This window comes from Mirounga angustirostris, unplaced genomic scaffold, assembly GCF_029215605.1.
Source record: "Mirounga angustirostris isolate CCGP_5_RB_7025 unplaced genomic scaffold, mMirAng1.0.hap1 SCAF_3, whole genome shotgun sequence".
Taxonomy (NCBI): domain Eukaryota; kingdom Metazoa; phylum Chordata; class Mammalia; order Carnivora; family Phocidae; genus Mirounga; species Mirounga angustirostris.
Genome location: NW_026991711.1, coordinates 184,621,143 through 184,641,054, shown reverse-complemented (window position 1 = coordinate 184,641,054; position 19,912 = coordinate 184,621,143). Strand labels below are relative to the sequence as shown.

General features: G+C 42.2%; 1 protein-coding gene across 1 annotated transcript in view; it reads right to left on the bottom strand.

The window, feature by feature from the left end:
- DAW1 (dynein assembly factor with WD repeats 1) overlaps positions 1-19,215 on the bottom strand; it is a 51,242-nt gene extending 32,027 nt beyond the window's left edge. The window contains exons 1-2 of the mRNA XM_045867327.2: positions 19,041-19,215; positions 1,131-1,203 (exon numbers count right to left, since the gene is read on the bottom strand). Coding sequence (XP_045723283.2) covers positions 1,131-1,203; positions 19,041-19,122 — 155 coding nt within the window. The 5' untranslated portion in view covers positions 19,123-19,215. The remainder of the gene's footprint in view (positions 1-1,130; positions 1,204-19,040) is intronic.
- Positions 19,216-19,912: the final 697 nt, after the last annotated feature.

The following is a 19,912-nucleotide window of genomic DNA, read 5'->3' as shown; positions in this document are numbered from 1 at the left end:
CAGACAAGTTCCAGAGCCCTCGAGTGGCCGCAGCTCTGACGAGCCATGAGGCTGCTGGGGCTCATTTTAAAACTAGAGAGCAGCTCATTTACTATTTAACTATGGTTATGTGAGACGTGCCTTTGTTCCCCTCCCCGATAATCATGACAAAGGAGAAGGACAGTTACAATGGAAAATCACTTATTTCACTGGATCAACAACTCTGAAACACGTATCGTGGTATTTTTGTCCTATTTTAAAATTTTCTCTCACTCAAAATATCTTTACCTTATCTGAACATGGGCTTCTGCAGGATAATCACTAATCTGATTCTGTCTCTTGAAGTGGAGTTTTGCCTAGGATTTCTTTCTGGTTTGTTTGTTTGTTTGTTTGTTTGTTTTGAGTTTTGCATAGGATTCCCTAAAGGGAATGAATTCTGGGCAGTATGATCTCACAAGAGGATTTCCTAACTCTGCCCCATGACAATTAATGAGGAGGATGGAATGCAGTCAGCCCTGTGTGATGTTTATCTCCCAGGAAAGTAACAGCCTTAGTAGTATTCTTAAAATTCCAATAACCAGTATTCCTCAAAAATGTTAAGGTCGTCAAAAAGAAGGGAAGTCTGAGAGATCCTCTTCACCGCGAGGACCCTGAGGAGACTGGATAATGAAATGTAATGTGGTATCTTGGAAGAGAAAAAGATAATTAGGCAAAAAACAAGAAACATTGAATAAGACATGGTCGTTAGTTAGTAAGAATGTATCAGTACCTGTTCACTAATTCGGACCAATGTACCACACGAATCTACGATGTTAATGATGGGGGATGCAGGGCATGGGGCATATGAGACCTCCTATATTCACAACTTTCTAAAACTATTCTAAACTAAAATGTTAAAAACAACAACAATAACTGGTCTATTTAGGACCAAAAAAACGGCAGACTGATGATCCTTTTCCCATCTCCCCCTCACCCAGCAAGATGCTCAAGCAGAACTCACTGAAGCAAGCAGGAAATAATACAGCACAGGACACTGTTGTAGCAAAGTATTGTCTGAGTTCATGCAGCTCATCCACACATCACCCTGTGTCAGCGTTTTCCAGTAAAAAATCTGGATATGAAACCCAGGTTGCATTGCGTAGCTATTTTACCTGGAACTGAGGTTGAGCAAATCTATGGATTTGGTTTTCAATTCTCCACTCTTTTCATATTCCAACATAATTCCTATAAAAATAAGCAAACATGTTATAAAACACTTAGGATGACAACCAATGTCAAAAGCTAATCTACTTTGCCATAATTTTTTTCATTTATTTTTTAATTTTTTTAATTTCTTGGCATACACAGTGATGTCTGATTCTAAAACAAGACTGTGTGACCTCACTTTTCCCTAGTCCTTCCTCTAAATAAAGCTACATACCCTTGAAATTATTCAACAGGCAATGCTAAAATAACTGAAGGTTGGGTAGAGGGTAAACTGGCTAGAGTTCTCAGGACTTGAGCAATGACAGTGTGGTGAGTTCCCTGGGTTTTTTTTACCTCCCATATACCCCTAAACTGGAAACCAGAGCGACTTGCAGCCTGGAACCACCAAAAAGCATAAACAACAAAAAACAAGCAACAGCAAAGCTTGCTTTCTGTGGCCAAAGGACCAGGCAAAGAGAAGTCAGACAAAGAACTAATGGGGAGCCAGAAGCCCTGCTCCACAACTGGGGCTCCTTAGGCAGTCTGATCCCCCAGTGGAAGGAAGCTCTGGGCTGTCCCAGTCCCCCTGCAAAATTGGGCCCCAGCAGTAATCGGATCTGCCTGCAGCAGCCTGGCAACAAAGACCCAGGCCTCCTCAAGACCCTCAGCTAGGACCCCAGGGGGCCATCTAATCTGTCTACAGCAGCCACAGGGAAGTCCCAGGATCACTCAGTCCCCATTCCTCACCCAAGCCATTGGTGGGCAGCCTCATCCACCCGCAAAAGGGGCAGCAATGAAGTCCTGGGATATCCCAGACCCCACTCCACAATCAGGCACCGAAGCAGTGTCTTCCTGCCTTTCAACCAGTGGTGTCACCAGGCCTAGAGTCTTATCCCCCGTGGCCCCTCCCCCCAGAAGGTCACTCAGTGAGAGCAGGCATACTGGGAAGTACCTTCCACTTTGCAGGTGGCACCAGCTGGAACTGAGCAGGAGACTTAACAGCATCAGAAAAATGAGGCAGACCAGAATAGCATTGCAAGCGCTCATGAAACTAAGCTGCCACTGGAACTAAAGCCCACAATGTAGACCAGAACCTCTATGCTAAATCTAAACATGGTGACAGGCCTGTCAAAGTAAATTCAGATAGGATCAAGAGTCTCCTAACATAAGAACCAAAATGTCCAGGATACAATAAACAGGAAAAGACAATCAATAGATCAAAATACCTAGTATACAATAAAAAAATCACCCATCACCCCAAGAACCAGAGAAAGATAATCAACAAACACAGATATGGTGGTGAATCAGATGCTGGAATTATGTGACAAGGATTTTAAAGGGAATGTCAAAAATACTTTGGCAACCATTCACAAATTCACTTGAAACAAATGAAAAAATAAAAAAGTCTCAGAAAAATAAAAGCTTTTTAAACAAACTAAAAGGGAATTATAGAACTGGAAAGTTCAATGGGCAAAATGAAAAACTTGTTGAGTAGGCTCAGTAGAAGAATGGAGATGACAAAGGATAGAATCAGTGAACTTGAAGACAGATCAATAGAATATATTCATTCTGAAAAACAGAGAGATAATTTACTGGGGGAAAAAAAAAAACCTGAACAGAGCCTCTTACCCACTTTATTGTACTACCTCTATAAATATGGGCCATCGGATCTCAAAAGTTTGGCCTTAAGACCACTTTACACTCTTTAAATTATTAAGGACACCAAAGAGTTTTTGTTTTTGTAATATTTTACGTATTAAAGTCGAGAAATTTTTAAATTATTTATTAAACTTTTAAAATAACAATAATAAAGTCATAGCATGCTAATGTAAATAACATATTTTATAGAAATAACCAAGAAGAGTAGCATCATTTTACACTTTTGCAAATTTCTTTGATATCTGGCTGAATGAAAGACAGCTGGATTCTCATCTCTGCTTCTGCATTCAAATTGTTCCTACACAGTGTTTCAGATGAAATATATGGAAAAAATATCTGGTCATACACAGATATGTAGTTGGAAAATGAGAAATTATTTTAATTGCATTTCCAAGTAATCATGGATAATCTTCTTTAATACTATATTAAAGCTTAACAAGTGGTGGGGCGCCTGGGTGGCTCAGTCATTGAGCATCTGCCTTCGGCTCAGGTCATGATCCTAGGGTCCTGGGATCGAGTCCCACGTTGGGATCCCTGCTCGGAGGGAGGCCTGCTTCTCCCTCTCCCATTCCCCCTGCTTGTGTTCCCTCTCTTGCTGTGTCTCTGTAGATAAATAAATAAATAAATAAATAAATAAATAAATAAATAAATAAATAAATAAAATCTTTAAAAAAAGATAATAAATAAGATAAATAATATAAAAAATAAGATAAATAAAATCTTTTTTAAAAAAAGCTTAACAAGTGGTAATTCATAAAGATTGGTTGCAATATAGAATCTGAAACCACATCACTTAACTCTTCATACTCTGTTACATTAAAATCCATTGGTGTATCTCACACTCAAAGGATCTTTTATTCATGTATGGTTTATACATCATGCACCAGACATCCGAAAATTATTCGTTTACTGAGTTATGCACACCTTCTAAATGTTGGCATATATCATCATACAATATCCCCCCAAAAATCACATTTGTTAATGTCACTACCAATATCTATCATCAGAAAACTCTTTCAGTGTCAGTAAGCTGCCCAGCTCATGACAGTAGATACAAGTTTTCTGACATTCTAATTTTTGCTTGAAAGCTCGAATTCTATCACTGGCAAGAAATGCTGACAGTTTGGCTTGAAAGTTCCAGGCTCACTTTGCTCGTTTCCAAACAAAATGTCTTCCAAATGTCCAAGTCTGAAAGCCACATTTGTTTTTCAGTCTTTCACATAAAACGGGTGTTTCATGAAGAAAATGGCTGGTTCATCTCTCAGCTCACATGACCACACAAGTGTTTTCCTCAAAACAACTATCCAACATCACTGTGCAGCAGAAGGGCTTAATGAGAACTTTCTATTTCATCAGCCAGAATGCAAGTACTCTTAGGTCAGTATTTGACTACATTAGTAAGTTTTACTGCTTCATCAAGGGCATTCCTAAGTGAAACTGAGGGTGTTTCTTCCTATCAGCAATTTGTGTCAGTGAGCAATACAATGACCACTATGAAAGTTTGTTGCTGCCGCCTGATGTGGAGCAAGTTTCCAGAGATTTCACTTCCCAGGGCTTTTGTAACCAGTAGTGCAAATGTCAACACCATGAAAAATCCAAATGGTATCTGCTATTATGGAAAGAGATTTGGCCTTGAGGCCCCACTGAAAAGACACAAGAGCCCCCAAGGGTCCTCCTACAATTTGAGAATCACTGCCTTAACTCCATAAATTTGATATAACAGATGTGATTCCAGAAGCCTTTTAGATCAAGAGAAAATAAGAAATTCCATCCAAAACACTGTATTTACTTTCCAAAGCACTGAACCATTGAGATAGAATGTGGCTGAGTTGAAAAGGCATGCACATGGCATCAAACAGATCCAGGTTTGAGTTCCAGCTCAAGTCCTAACTTATTTCATGGTAAGTTACAGTAATCTCTTTAAATCTCAGTCTTCTCATTTGTAGATAATATCTTCATTTTGCTAGTTGAAATAATATGTATATGAAGCACCTGGCATCTAGAAACTCATTAAGTAGTTCTTATTATCTAATGAGTAATCAAATATTGCCTTGTGACACATAGTCACCTTGTATTACATAAATTGCCTCTATGCCTTCTCTCCCCAGTGAGATTTTAACATCTTTGAAACCATATGCTTCTTTATACTCCCAGGAAGATCCTCCTAGGAATGAGTCATGATGATTTATGCACAGTAAGCCCATGATTTAGCCAACTTCAAGTACAAACAACACTGTCAAATGGATTTACACCTTCCCCTCTCTGGCTTTCATTTCTCCCTCAGTGGTGCCTGTCCCTCCCCGTTGTCTTTATGATCTTTCTGTTTTCTGTCCTCTCCACATCTGACTCACTAGACTATGCACTCCTGGGCCTGTCTTCTCTTTATCCCTGGTGTCTACCATGAAATTTGGTGCACAGGAACTGTTCAAACAGTGCTTGTTGAATACAAGCTAACCGATAGATGACTGGATGAGTGTCCCCAAATTGCTTAATGCAATTGACAGTCCTTATCTTTATGGCACATGGACTTTCAGAGATGATCAACACCATGACCAACTCCCTCCTTCTTCAAATACAATTCTCCATAGGTTTTTATGAAATCTGTCTTTTTTCTCTACTTTGTTACTTTTCATTCTCCTTTACTGATTCCTCCTCTTAGACCTGACCTTTAAATAGTGATTTAGGTTAGGGTTCGGGTCTAGGAACTCTCTCTTTACATTTTTTTCTCTGTATAAATTCGCCCATACCCACACCTTTGATTACCATCAGTATGCCAACAATTACCAGTTGTAATCTCCCATCTAGACCTCTGAGTTCCAGACATGTGGATATCTCACCTGTACCTCAAACAAGTCCAGGATCTTCCCCCTCAATCCTACTTCTCCTACAGAGTTTGTTTCCCAGTGTCAGACATCACCACTCACCCAACTGCACAGTTACAATCCTGGGAGGAATTCATCTCAACACAATCGCACTGCATGGGTTTGGCACAACCTAAGTAGGTGAACCCAAGCAGCTGTTGTGTCATGAAGTATAACATTTTAGAATTGAAAAATCATTCTAGAAGGAAAGATGGCAGAGGAGTAGGGGACCCTATTTTTCAACTGGTCCCTGGAATTGAGCTGGATATCTACAAGACCACTCTGAGCACCCACGAAATGAGCCTGAGATGTAAGAAGATCTGGATCTCTACAAGCAGAATATCGCAGGCAGGTGGTTTTGAGGTACGAAGCAGGGAGCCCTGATTCCGCGGGCAGATATCAGAGGATAAACGGCAGCGGAAGGGAGCCTGTCCGTGGGGATCCTACACCACCGGTGAGGGACAGCCTCACACGCTGGGGACGGGGCACAGACTCGGAGACCAGTAGCGGCAGGGAAAGGAATTTAGAGCAGCCCCCGGGGCAGAAACCCGGAGCGGTGGGGTCACGCAGGTGAACTGGGAACAGCTGGCAGTTTTAGAAGCACAAAGGGCAGAGATGTGCCCCAACCTGGAGGCAGGACTGGGGGTGCTGCGGAGGGGCGCACAACCCAGGCCGCTGCAGTTTATAGCAGCATGGACAGAAATGGAGACAGTGTGGCCTGGAGAGCCCACTGAAGAACAGACTGCGATCTCTCTGCTCTGAGCCAGAGGACTGGAAATGGTCTCTTCTGCTCTGACTCACAGAAGAGACGCAGAAAGCCACCAGGGAAAGCCACCAGAGAACAAAAGCCCCAAAAACTGATTCCCGCTGAGCCCATACCCCGCCATGGGGGGGCAGGGCAACTCCGCCCAAACAAGGTTGCCTGAGTACCAGCGCAGCAGACCCCTCCCCCCAGAGGACAGGCTGGGAAAACAAGAGGCCAGCAACCCTAAGGTCCCAAGAAAACAGGTGCATCTTGCTTGGGTTCTGGTCAATAATTTGGACTCTATACATTCCCTCAAACACCCATCAACAGAATGAGTAGGAGGAACCCCCAAAATAGAAAAGACTCAGAGATTATGACTTATGCTGCAGATTTACAAATGGATGCAGATATAACCAAGATGTTGGAGATGGAATTCAGGCTAGCAATTGTGAAGACAATGGCTAGAATGGAGAAATCAATTAATGGCAACATAGAGTCTCTAAGGGCAGAAATGAAAGCTGAATTGGCAGAACTTAAAAATGCTATCAACGAGATCCAATCCAATCTAGATAATCTAACAGCTAGGGTAAGTGAGACAGAAGAATGAATAAGCGACCTGGAAGACAATATAATAGATAAAAAGGAAAAAGAGGACACCAGGGAAAAACAACTCAGAGTCCATGAAAATAGAATCAGAGAAATAAGTGACACCATGAAGCGTTCCAATGTCAGAATATTTGGAATCCCGGAGGGAGTGGAGAGAGAGGACTAGAAGGTGTATTTGAGCAAATTGTAGCTGGGACTTCCCTAATCTGCGGAATGAAACAGACATTCCCGTCCTAGAGGCAGAGAGGACCCCTCCCAAGATCAAGGAAAAAGGCCAGCACCGCGGCATGTAATAGTAAAACTTGTAAATCTTAGAACCAAGGAAACCATCTTAAGGGCAGTTAGGGTGAAGAGATTCCTTACATACAGAGGGAGGAAAATCAGAATAACGTCAGACCTATCCACAGAGACCTGGCAAGCCAGAAAGGGCTGGCAAGACATATTCAGGGTACTAAATGAGAAGAACATGCAGCCAAGAATACTTTATCTGGCAAGGCTGTCATTTAGAATGGATGGAGAGATGCAGAGCTTCCACGACCGGCAGAAACTGAAAGAATATGTGACCACTAATCCAGCCCTGCAAGAAATATTAAGGGGGGTTCTATAAAAGGAGAAAGACCCTAAGAGTGATATACAACAGAAATTTACAGGGACAATCTCTAAAAACAACATCTTCACAGGCAACATGATGACAATTAAGTCACATCTTTCAATAATCACTCTCAACGTGAATGGCCTAAATGCCCCCATAAAATGGCACAGGGTTGCAGATTGGATAAAAAGACAGGACCCATCCATATGCTGCCTACAAGAGACTCATTTTGAACCTAAAGATACATCCAGACTGAAAGTGAAGGGATGGAGATCCATCTTCCATGCCAGCGGATCTCAAAAGAAAGCTGAGGTAGCAATTCTTATATCAGACAAATTAGATTTTAAACTAAAGTCTGTAATTAGAGACACAGAAGGACACTATATCATTCTTAAAGGGTCTATCCAACAAGAAGATCTAACAATTGTAAATATCTATGCACCCAACATGGGAGCAGCCATCTACATAAGCCAACTGTTAACCAAAATAAAGAGTCATATTGATAATAATATGCTAATTGTAGGAGACCTCAATACTCCACTCTCAGCAATGGACAGATCATCTAAGCAGAAAATCAACAAGGAAACAAGAGCTTTGAATGATACACTGGACCAGATGGACCTCATAGATATTTACAGAACATTCCACCCTAAAACAACAGAATACTCATTCTTCTCAAGTGCACATGGAACTTTCTCCAGAATAGACCACATACTGGGTCACAAATCAGGTCTCAACTGATACCAAAAGACTGAGATTATGCCCTGCATATTCTCAGAACACAGTGCTTTAAAACTGGAACTCAATCACAAGAAAAAATTTGGCAGAAATTCAAACACTTGGAAGCTAAAGACCACTCTGCTCAAGAATGTTTGGGTCAACCAGGAAATCAAAGAAGAACTTAAACAATTCATGGAAATCAATGAGAACGAAAACACATCGGTCCAAAACCTATGGGATACTGCAGAGGCGGTCCTAAGGGGGAAATACATAGCCATCCAAGCCTCACTCAAAAAATAGAAAAATCCTGAATTCACCAACTAACTCTACACCTTAAAGAATTAGAGAAAAAGCAAGAAACGATGCCTAAGCCATGCATTAAAAGAGAAATAATTAAAATTAGAGCAGAAATCAATGAATTAGAAACCAGAAACACAGTAGATCAGATCAAAGAAACTAGAAGTTGGTTCTTTGAAAGAATTAATAAGATCGATAAACCACTGGCCAGACTTATCCAAAAGAAAAGAGAAAGGACCCAAATTAATAAAATTATGAATGAAAGGGGAGAGATCACAACTAACACCAAGGAAATAGAAACAAGTATTAGAAATTATTATCAACAACTATATTCCAATAAACTGAGCAATCTGGATGAAATGGAGGCCTTCCTGGAATCCTATAAGCTGCCGAGACGGAACCAGGAAGAAATTGACAACGTGAATAGGCCAATAACCAGTAACAAGATTGAAGCAGTGATCAAAAACCTCCCAAAAAACAAGAGTCCAGGGCCTGATGGATTCCCTAGGGAATTCTACCAAACATTCAAAGTAGAAATAATACCTATTCTACTGAAGCTGTTTCAAAAAATAGAAAGAGAAGGAAAACTTCTAAACTCATTCTGTGAGGCCAGCATTACCTTAATCCCCAAACCAGGCAAAGACCCCATCAAAAAGGAGAATTTCAGACTCCAGATTCCAAAATCCTCAACAAAATCCTAGCTAATAGGATCCAACAAGACATTAAAAGGATCATCCACCACGACCAAGTGGGATTTATCCCCGGGATGCAAGGGTGGTTCAACATTCACAAATCAATCAATGTGATAGAACACGTTAATAAGAGGAGGGAGAAGAACCATATGGTCCTCTCAGTTGATGCAGAAAAAGCATTTGACAAAACATAACATCCTTTCCTGATTAAAACTCTTCAGAGTATAGGGATAGAGGGAACATTCCTCAAATTCATAAAATCTATCTATGAAAAACCCACAGCGAATATCACCCTCAATGGGGAAAAGCTGAGAGCCTTTCCCTTAAGATCAGGAACATGTCAAGGATGCCCACTCTCACCACTATTGTTCAACATAGTACTAGAAGTCCTAGCAACAGCAATCAGACAACAAAAAGAAATAAAAGGTGTTCAAATTGGCAAAGAAGAAGTCAAACTCTCTCTTTTTGCAGACAACATGATACTTTATGTGGAAAACCCAAAAGACTCCACCCCCACATTACTAGAACTCACCCAGCAATTCAATAATGTGGCAGGATACAAAATCAATGCACAGAAATCAGTTGCTTTCTTATACACTAACAATGCAACTATGGAAAGAGAAATTAGAGAAACAATTCCATTTACAATAGCACCAAAAACCATAAGATACCTCGGAATAAACCTAACCAAAGAGGTAAAGGATCTATACTCTAGGAACTACAGAACACTCATGAAAGAAATTGAAGAAGACACAAAAAGATGGAAAAATATTCCATTCCATGCTCATGGATCGGAAGAATAAACATTGTTAAAAAGGTCTATGCTACCCAGAGCAATCTATACCTTCAATGCCATCCCAATCAAAATTCCAATGACATTTTTCAAAGTGCTGGAACAAGCAATCCTAAAATTTGTATGGAATCAGAAAAGACCCCGAATCGCCAAGGAAATGTTGAAAAAGAAAAACAAAGCTGGGGCATCACGTTGCCCGATTTCAAGCTATATTACAAAGCCGTGATCACCAAGACAGCATGGTACTGGCACAAAAACAGACATATAGACCAATGGAACAGAATAGAGAACCCAGATATGGACCCTCAACTCTATGGTCAAATAATCTTTGACAAAGCAGGAAAAAACATGCAATGGAAAAAAGACAGCCTCTTCAATAAATGGTGCTGGGAAAATTGGACAGCTATATACAGAAGAATGAAACTCGACCATTCTCTAACACCATTCACAAAGATAAACTCAAAATGGATGAAAGACCTCAATGTGAGCCAGGAATCCATCAAAATCCTAGAGGAGAACATAGGCAGTAACCTCTTTGACATCACCCACAGCAACTTCTTTCAAGATACATCTCCAAAAGCTAGTGAAACAAAAGCAAAAATGAACTTTTGGCACTTCATTAAGATAAAAAGCTTCTGCACAGCAAAGGAAACAGTCAACACAACAAAGAGGCAACCCACAGAATGGGAGAAGATATTTGCAAATACACTACAGATACAAGGCTGGTATCCAAGATCTATAAAGAACTTCTTGGGCGCCTGGGTGGCTCAGTTGGTTAAGCGACTGCCTTCGGCTCAGGTCATGATCCTGGAGTCCCTGGATCGAGTCCTGCATCGGGCTCCCTGCTCGGCAGGGAGCCTGCTTCTGCCTCTGACCCTCCCCCCTCTCATGTTCTCTCTCTCATTCTCTCTGTCTCAAATAAATAAATAAATAATCTTTAAAAAAAAAAAAGAACTTCTTAAACTCAACACCCAAAAAACAAATAATCAAGTCAAAAAGTGGGCAGAAGATATGAAAAGACACTTCTCTGAAGAAGACATACAAATGGCTAACAGACACACGAAAAAATGTTCATCATCATTAGCCATCAGGGAAATCCAAATCAAAACCACATTGAGATACCACCTTACACCAGTTAGAATGGCAAAAATGGACAGGGAAAGAAACAACAAATGTTGGAGAAGTTGTGGAGAAAGGGGAACCCTCTTACACTGTTGGTGGGAATGCAGGTTGGTACAGCCACTTTGGAAAACAGTGTGGAGGTTCCTCAAAAATTTAAAAATAGAGCTACCCTATGACCCAGCAATTGCACTTCTGGGTATTTACCCCAAAGACACAGATGTAGTGAAAAGAAGGGCCATATGCACCCCAGTGTTCATAGCAGCAATGTCCGCAATAGCCAAACTGTGGAAAGAGCCGAGATGCCCTTCAACAGACGAATGGATAAAGAAGATGTGGTCCATATATACAATGGAGTATTACTCAACCATCAGACAGGATGAATACTCAACTTTTACATCAACATGGATGGGACTGGAGGAGATTATGCTAAGTGAAATAAGTCAAGCAGAGAAAGTCAATTATCATATGGTTTCACTTATTTGTGGAACATAAGGAATAGCCTGGAGGACGTTAGGAGAAGGAAGGGGAAAATGAAGGGGGGGAATTGGAGGGAGAGATGAACCATGAGAGACTATGGACTCTGAGAAACAAACAGGGTTTTAGAGGGGAGGGGGCATGGGGGATTGGTTAGCCCGGTGATGGGTATTAAGGAGGGCACGTACTGCATGGAGCACTGGGTGTTATACAAAAACAATGGATCGTGGATCACCACATCAAAAACTAATGATGTACTGTATGGTGACTAACATAACGTAATAAAATTAAAAAAAAAAAAAAAAAGAAAAATCATTCCATATGCTTTTAATGACCAGAACACCAGGACACAGCAGGGAAACAACTCTAACTAAAAGGCTAGTTTGGGATAGTTCTATTTTGTTTCTTTTCCCCAAGAAGTGACCTTTTCATATCAAAGACTTGAAACCAGACTTACAGTCTAAGAAGCAAACTTACAAAGAAAAAAGAAAGGATCAGTGGAGAGCCAGCCATTGTAAATACTGTTATTTTCTTAGAGTAAAAATCGGCTTCTTGTTCCACATTAACCTTTTCAATAAAATATGGATGTTATAACATTGTAAAAATCTTCTCAAAAACCTATTTATATGTTGCGTGTCCTAGAAAGGATTTAAGTGGGTTTAGAAAAAATAAATAGAATACAAAAAGCTAAGATCAGAAGTAGATAGGGGTGCCTGGGTGGCTCAGTCGTTAAGCGTATGCCTTCGGCTCAGGTCATGATCCCAGGGTCCTGGGATCGAGCCCTGCATCGGGCTCCCTGCTCCGTGGGAAGCCTGCTTCTCCCTCTCCCACTCCCCCTGCTTGCGTTCCCTCTCTCGCTGTGTCTCTTTCTGTCAAATAAATAAATAAAATCTTAAAAAAAAAAAAAGAAGTAAATAAGAATTAGATACACTGACAAGGGAAGATTCAAGTAAAGGAAAGATCACATCTATAATTGCATTGAACACCTAAATATAAAATTAACAAGAAATGTGCAAGGCCTAGCTGTAGTATTGAACAAAAAGGAAAATTGTGATAAATGGAGACACACATTTCTAGATGGGAAAGTGTAATATTATAAACACGTCAAATCAATCTATGAATTAAACTAATTATAATGACTTTATTTTTTGGAATTTGAAAATTCACCATATATTACAACAAACTCTAAAACAATAAAGTGTGATTCTGAAACAAAATTAGATATAAAATCAATATAATAGAATCACCTACATATGGGAGTTTAAAACTAAACTGAAGGTAATATTTTAAATTAATGGGGAAAGAATAAATTATGCAATAAATAATGATGTAATAATCAGTTGGATTTTGGAAAAATTCATAAAACTGGATTGCTACTACACAATATACAAAAATATATTCTAGATTGATTAGAGATTTTAATATTAAAAACAAAATATAGAACAGTCAAAATAATAGAACATATTTACATCTTAGTGTAGGTAATTGGCTTTTTAAGCATGATGTGAAACCTAACACCTAAAAAAGAAAAAAAATGATGCATTTGTCTGAAATAAGTTTGAAGCTTCTACACAGAAGATTTCACAAAGTTAAAGAAAAACGATAATCAGCAAAAAATCATATTCAACTATAAATACAAAGCTTAAAGAACTTAATATAAAGAAGTCTAAAAAATGATTTTTAAAGAGAAAATGGACAAAAGGCAAGAACGGTCAGTTTGCAAACAGAGAGGGACAATGGTCAATAAACAGACTGAAATAAAATGTTCCCAACTCCATTAAAAAGAAATACAAAATACAACAAGAGATATAATCTTTACTCATCAGAATAGCAAAGATGGCAAAGACTGATAATACTAAATATTAGCTAAGTTGAGGAAATGGGCATTCTCACTATTGGTAGATATGTCAGGCGGCTCCATTCAAAGAACCATCACACCCTCAGTGCGTTGAGCATGATCTTAGCTATCCCTTTATGTATTTTTTAGAATTTTGCTAAAAGTAAATACTACTCTTATGATAGAAAAAAAAAAGTAAGAGAAAAATTAGAACATGGAGAAAAAGGAAGAAAAATTATAACGATTAACATTATTAGCATATAAACTCCTGAAGATCAAGATCAAGATCCCCATAAGGTTATTTAAAAATTCAGATATCATGCAAAGTTTCTATCAGCTTAAGGCATCACTATAATTAAGGACTGCTTCTTTCCTGTTCTGTAATTTTAAGTATTTTGCATCATGTATGAGTACTCAATATGCACTGTTTATTCTTGAGGAAAGTAGGCATTCAATATAGTTGAGTAAATAAATGATGTAAACAATGAGTAAATAATATAATCCTAATCTGTAACTCAGAGAAAGGTTGGAAAGAATTAGCACTTGACAGCCCACACACCATAATTTAATATCCTAAGGAAATGCACTAAATAATTTTGGCAAATTCACAAAATACTGCATTCTTTTTTTTCACTACTATCTTGTTTCTTATAAAATAAAAAATGTTAAAAGTCTTTAAAGTTGACTACTAAATTAGTTGGGTTACTATACAAATGGACCTAGAAAACAAAGTGCAAAATCTGAAACCTGTGCATTGGACTGTTCCACTGTTACAAAACATCAAGGTCAAATGCTCACCCTTCCCATGACCACTGAGCTGCAGTATGAGCCACAGGCTGGGTCATGCACAGTGAAGAATACAAGAAGAAAATAGACAAAGATGCTCCCAGGAGCACATGTTGTTCTTCAGGGATTGCTTCCCATAGTATCTTAATGTTCTCCATCTGCCCCTGGTTGTGAAATTTTGTGCATTAGGCATGATTCCCAAAAACACTTAAGTAAGAAACTGTCCCCCCCCAAAATTCTGCAATGTACTAAGATTCAAAAGATGTGGGTATTCCTCACTCCGATCACATTCAACCAACAGAGACCTTTAAAGTGCTCAGAATATTAACTAGTCTAATTAATGTTTATTATCTCCTTCTCGTGGCCCAAAAAACTAGGGGCCTACACACAAGAAGTAAAAGACAAAGACAGTCATGCCTGAGTCAGTTGAAAAGCACGTATGCAACACCCACTCTTCACAAAGTGAAGAGCTTATGAATTAATGAATGAGATAAAAAGAGAATGCCCATGCTCAATTAGCCATATTACTGCTATGTACCTTTAGGAGGGAGAGGGACAATTCCATGGATGCCAACAATGGAATGCTCCTGACATATATGTTACTCAAAAGAAAGTAGGAGGACTGAAATCTCTGGATTAAGAGATTAAACAAAATTGCAGAAGGGATAAACGTAACACAAGAATGATTCAGTGGTGAGTGATTTCTTTCCTACTTGATAATGTTATTTCAACGCCCACCTGCTATTCAGTAGTACCTTGGAAACGTGCATATAATGTATGGCTCACCAAAGACTGGAATTCAGAAATTAAGTGTCTAACATGCTAAGTGATATGACTTCATTATAAGATAATCATTAAGGCAATAGTTGCAAGTGTAAGTCTAAAGCCTTATTGAATGTGACATGGTTGTTGGAACCCTGGACTTTCAGAGCTGGAGAGAATCTTATCAATCATCTGTCTGACCTATTCCTATTTCAGGAGGAGCTCGAGGCATTCTACTCAACACACATCATCTCATTAAACTCATTCATTTATTCAACAAATATGTGAATGCCTCTTTATTGACCAGTCTCTAACTACTCTAAGTGCTAGAGATGCGGTAGTAAACAAAATAGACAAAGTCCAGGACCTCATGAAGATTTTATTCTAAGTCGGGTGACTAAGCAAAATAAGTAAAATTGTGGTGCATTGAACTGAGGTAATGCTAGGAAAAAAACAAAGCAGCGGAGGATGCTATGAAATATCTTGAGGAGAAGTTGGAAATTGTAGAAATTCTAGAAAGGGAGGCTTCAATTTACTCACTTTACTTACTTTTAAGGACAGAGCCAAAAATACGTGAGAATGCTGGCTATGCAGATGTCCAGGGAAGATTATTCCAAGCAAAAAGAGTAGCAAGTGCAGAGACCCTGAGTGGGGGCATACCCAGCCCATCCATGGAACACCAAGAAGAGTAGTGTTGCTGGAGGGGAAGCAGGGTGAAGTCAAAGGCAAAAGCAGGGAAGGTCCTGTAGGGCCTTGGAGATTAAGGCCTTGGAGATCATGGCCCTTTTATTTTAAGTAAAATGCAAAGCCATTGGAGAGCTCAAGCATAAGAGTGACATGATCAGATTTATGTTCTAGCACTCATCCTGCTGCTGTGATGAAAATATACAGAAGTGGGGCAAGGGTGGAAGCTTTAGCAATAGAAAGCATGGTAGCCATTGCTGTGGGGTAAAACTGCTGAATCCTGTATATATTTTAAAGGTGAGTTGGCAGGATTTGTTACTGGACCAAATGTGGAGTATGTAAGATGGGAGAAAAGGATGAGTCCAAGGTTTTGGCTCAGGCAGATGGAGGAATGGAGCTGCCATTCACAGAGGAGAGAGACCATAGGATGCCCCGTATGAGATGCACATTGCACATCCAAATGAACAATCAGACAGGCCGTGAGGTAGGTTCTCAGGACTACTCCCTCAGGTTATTAAACCTGGAGAATGGATGAGATCACCTAACTGATGAGTATAGATAGAGCAGTCCAAGGACAGAGCTCCAACATTAAGATCAGAAGGAAGAGAAGTCAACAAGATGGATGAAGAAGGAGTGACAATAAAGCAGGATTAAAAACCAGTGTGTCCTGGGAGCCAAGGGACGAAGTATTCAAATGCATCAAATGTTGCTGTCAGATCAGGAAAGGAAGGACAGAGAGGCGGCCAGTGGGCTGAGTGATGTTGGAGGTCACTGAGGATCTTGAAGAGCGCAGTTTCAGTGGGGCCATGAGGGTGAAAACAGGATAGGAGTGAGTCCAAGACAGAAGACAGAAGAGAAACGGGGACACTGTTCTTCCAAGGACGTTTGCTCTGAAGGGAAAGAGATAAATGGGAGAGCAGCTGCAAAGGGTCAGTAGACGGGCAAGATGGGTGTTATTATCACCATGTGACTTGATGATCAAAACACCTCAATGGATAGAAACAAATTGACCAAGTTACAAAATTTGTACATGGTGAGAGCCAGTTATTATGGACCCAGAGCTCATCTTCCTAACCTACACTCCACAGCAAAGGGATGAATGAAAGCAAGTCATTCACATATCAGTCAATGGGAACCAGCACGAGCCTACACCAAGCACAGCCAAAGTAAAGTTGTGAATGCTTCCAGAGAACAAGCTATTTACAATTTCCTATGTGCTACCTCTCACATCTAGAGCCTTTTCATGTTATCTTAACTGTAATTCTAAGAGGGAGAAAATGAGTTATAATTTTACTACAAATGTTCACTTCACACTGGTGAGAGTTGCTGCCAGGCTTACCCATGCAGGGAAGCCCAAACTTCTCATCTGGCAAGGATATTTGGTCATCTACTGCTTTGTGGCAAGTTTTGCAGACTTTGGGGTGCCTGGGTGGCTCAGTCGTTAAGCGTCTGCCTTCGGCTCAGGTCATAATCCCAGGGTCCTGGGATTGAGCCCCACATCGGGCTCCCTGCTCCGCAGAAAGTCTTGCTTCTCCCTTTCCCGACCCCCTGCTTGTGTTCCCTCTCTTGCTTTAAATATATATATATTTAAAATTTTTTAAAAGTTTTGCAGACTTTTTTATTTTATATTCTTATTTTTATTTATTTTTAAAAGATTTTTAAAATTTATTTGAGAGACAGAGCACAAGCAGGGTGAGCGGCAAGCAGAGGGAGAGGGAGAAGCAAGGCTCCCCACTGAGCAGGGAGCCCCACGAGGGGCTCCATCCCAGGACCCTGGGACCATGACCTGAGCCCAAGGCAGACACTTAACCCACTGAGCCACCCAGGCGCCCCTACTCTTATTTTTAAAGTGAGTTCTGAATTGGACCCAAGAGTTCTGCCCTTATTTCTGTACCTAATGAGCTGGGTGACCAGCAGGCTTCACTCATTCTTCAAAGGTGACCAAGTCCTCACCTGTGAAACAAGACAACTAGACAAGTTTGTCCCACTCTAAAACTATAGCGTTCTGTCGCGTATTTTGAAATTCCTTAACTCATTGGAATCAAGGACTGTGACCTTCTAGCTGGAAGCCCCGGGGCACAGAGCGCCTGGTGGCCCTCAAAAAACGTGTGGGTCGGGGCGCCTGGGTGGCTCAGTCGTTAAGCGTCTGCCTTCGGCTCAGGTCATGATCCCGGGGTCCTGGGATCGAGCCCCGCATCGGGCTCCCTGCTCGGCGGGAAGCCTGCTTCTCCCTCTCCCGCTCCCCCCGCTTGTGTTCCCTCTCTCGCTGTCTCTCTCTCTCTCTGTCAAATAAATAAATAAAAATCTTAAAAAAAAAAAAAAAAAAAGATGGGCACCTGGGTGACTCAGTCATTGAGCGTCTGCCTTCGGCTCAGGTCATGGTCCCAGGGTCCTGGGATCGAGCCCCGCATCGGGCTCCCTGCTCGGCGGGAAGCCTGCTTCTCCCTCTCCCGCTCCCCCCGCTTGTGTTCCCTCTCTCGCTGTCTCTCTCTCTCTCTGTCAAATAAATAAATAAAAATCTTAAAAAAAAAAAAAAAAAAAGATGGGCACCTGGGTGACTCAGTCATTGAGCGTCTGCCTTTGGCTCAGGTCATGATCCCAGGGTCCTGGGATCGAGCCCCGCATCGGGCTCCCTGCTCTGCGGGAAGCCTGCTTCTCCCTCTCCCGCTCCCCCTGCTTGTGTCCCCTCTCTCGCTGTGTCTCTGTCAAATAAATAAATAAAATCTTTTAAAAAAAAAAACAAAAACGTGTGGGTCAACTGATATGTGTGGTCTGGAATGCCGACACTCAGTTAATATACTTTGTTGCATATGCATTTTCCTTTTCATACTCAACGCACCTCGACGTGATCACTCTGCTATGTTTAAAATAAAGAGCAACGAGCTCCTCGTCAGCGCCGTCCCTTCCGGAAACCAGTCTCTTGGGACATCACTGATCACCGCCCCTCCCTCCCCATCTGCCACATTCCTAAGCAGCCAGAAAGGTATTATAACTCAGCAACGTCAACGTTTAAAGAACGCTTTTAAAAATCACTTTGAATGTTTCGAGCAACAGCGTCCAGCAACCGAAGGAGCGAGAGGAGTGGGGGGCCCCTGTTGGGACTCGCCCGGCCACCTGCCCCCCACATGGATCACCCACGAGGGGACCCCGCCGTCCCCTCGAGTCCCCGCACCCTCCGCCGCCGCGGAGCCTCCCAGAGCCAGAGCCCAGGACCGCACGCCAGCACGGAGGCGGCCTGGCCGGTACCTGGCGGGTAATACCGGAGCAGGAGGCTCTTAAGCTTCATTTTCTCCTTTCCAGGCCCCCGGGCAACGCTCTTCGTAGCCATGGAAACGGCCAAACAGCTGCGGGTCTTCGGCGCGCATGCGCGAGCTTCCGGGACGCGGAGCTGGGCGCGCAGGCTTCCGGGGTGCGGTCTGCGGCGCGGGCGGCCCCGGGCGGGTTGGGGGGCGTCGGCCCGGCGAGGCGCGGCCGGGGGCCCGCCCTGCCCCCGCGGGAGCCCGCACCTGCCTGCTTGTTCCCTGGGGCGGACGGGGGCTCCAGGGCGCGTGGCTGAAGACAGCGTTGCCTCCCTCGCTCCCTCCGCACCTTCGGTGCCTGGGCCGCGCAGGGACGGGGTGGCGGGGGCCTCGCGTCCCCAGTCAGGGTGACCGCACAAGGGGCGAGGCGCGGCCGGGCAGGGCGAGGCGCGGGCCGCGCCCACTGTGGCCCATTGAGTTCCCAAGGAGGAGAGACGGGAGAAAAATCCCCTCCGGGCCTGCATTCCCTGCCTCTCCTCCAGGCCTGTCCCTGTCCCCACAGAAGAATTGGGACCAAGCGGCTACATTTCCTGACGCTGTGCGGTACGCTGCGCTTGGCGCCTTATACCCCTGTGGCTGTAGAGACGACCAGAGGTTTGAGATGTGCACCATTTCCCCCCCCCGCCCCCCCGCGGATGGGACCCCCAGAATCAGAGAAAGTGAGACAGCCCGCCCCTGCCCAGCTAGCGAGCCGCGGAGGCGGGATGGGAAGGCAGGTGTGTCAGAAGCCTGTCCCCTGGGGCCCACGCGGCACTGTCCACCCAGGTTTAAGGCTCTCCGGACCTTTCTGTGGCCTGTTTCTTGCCGGAATCGGTTCTT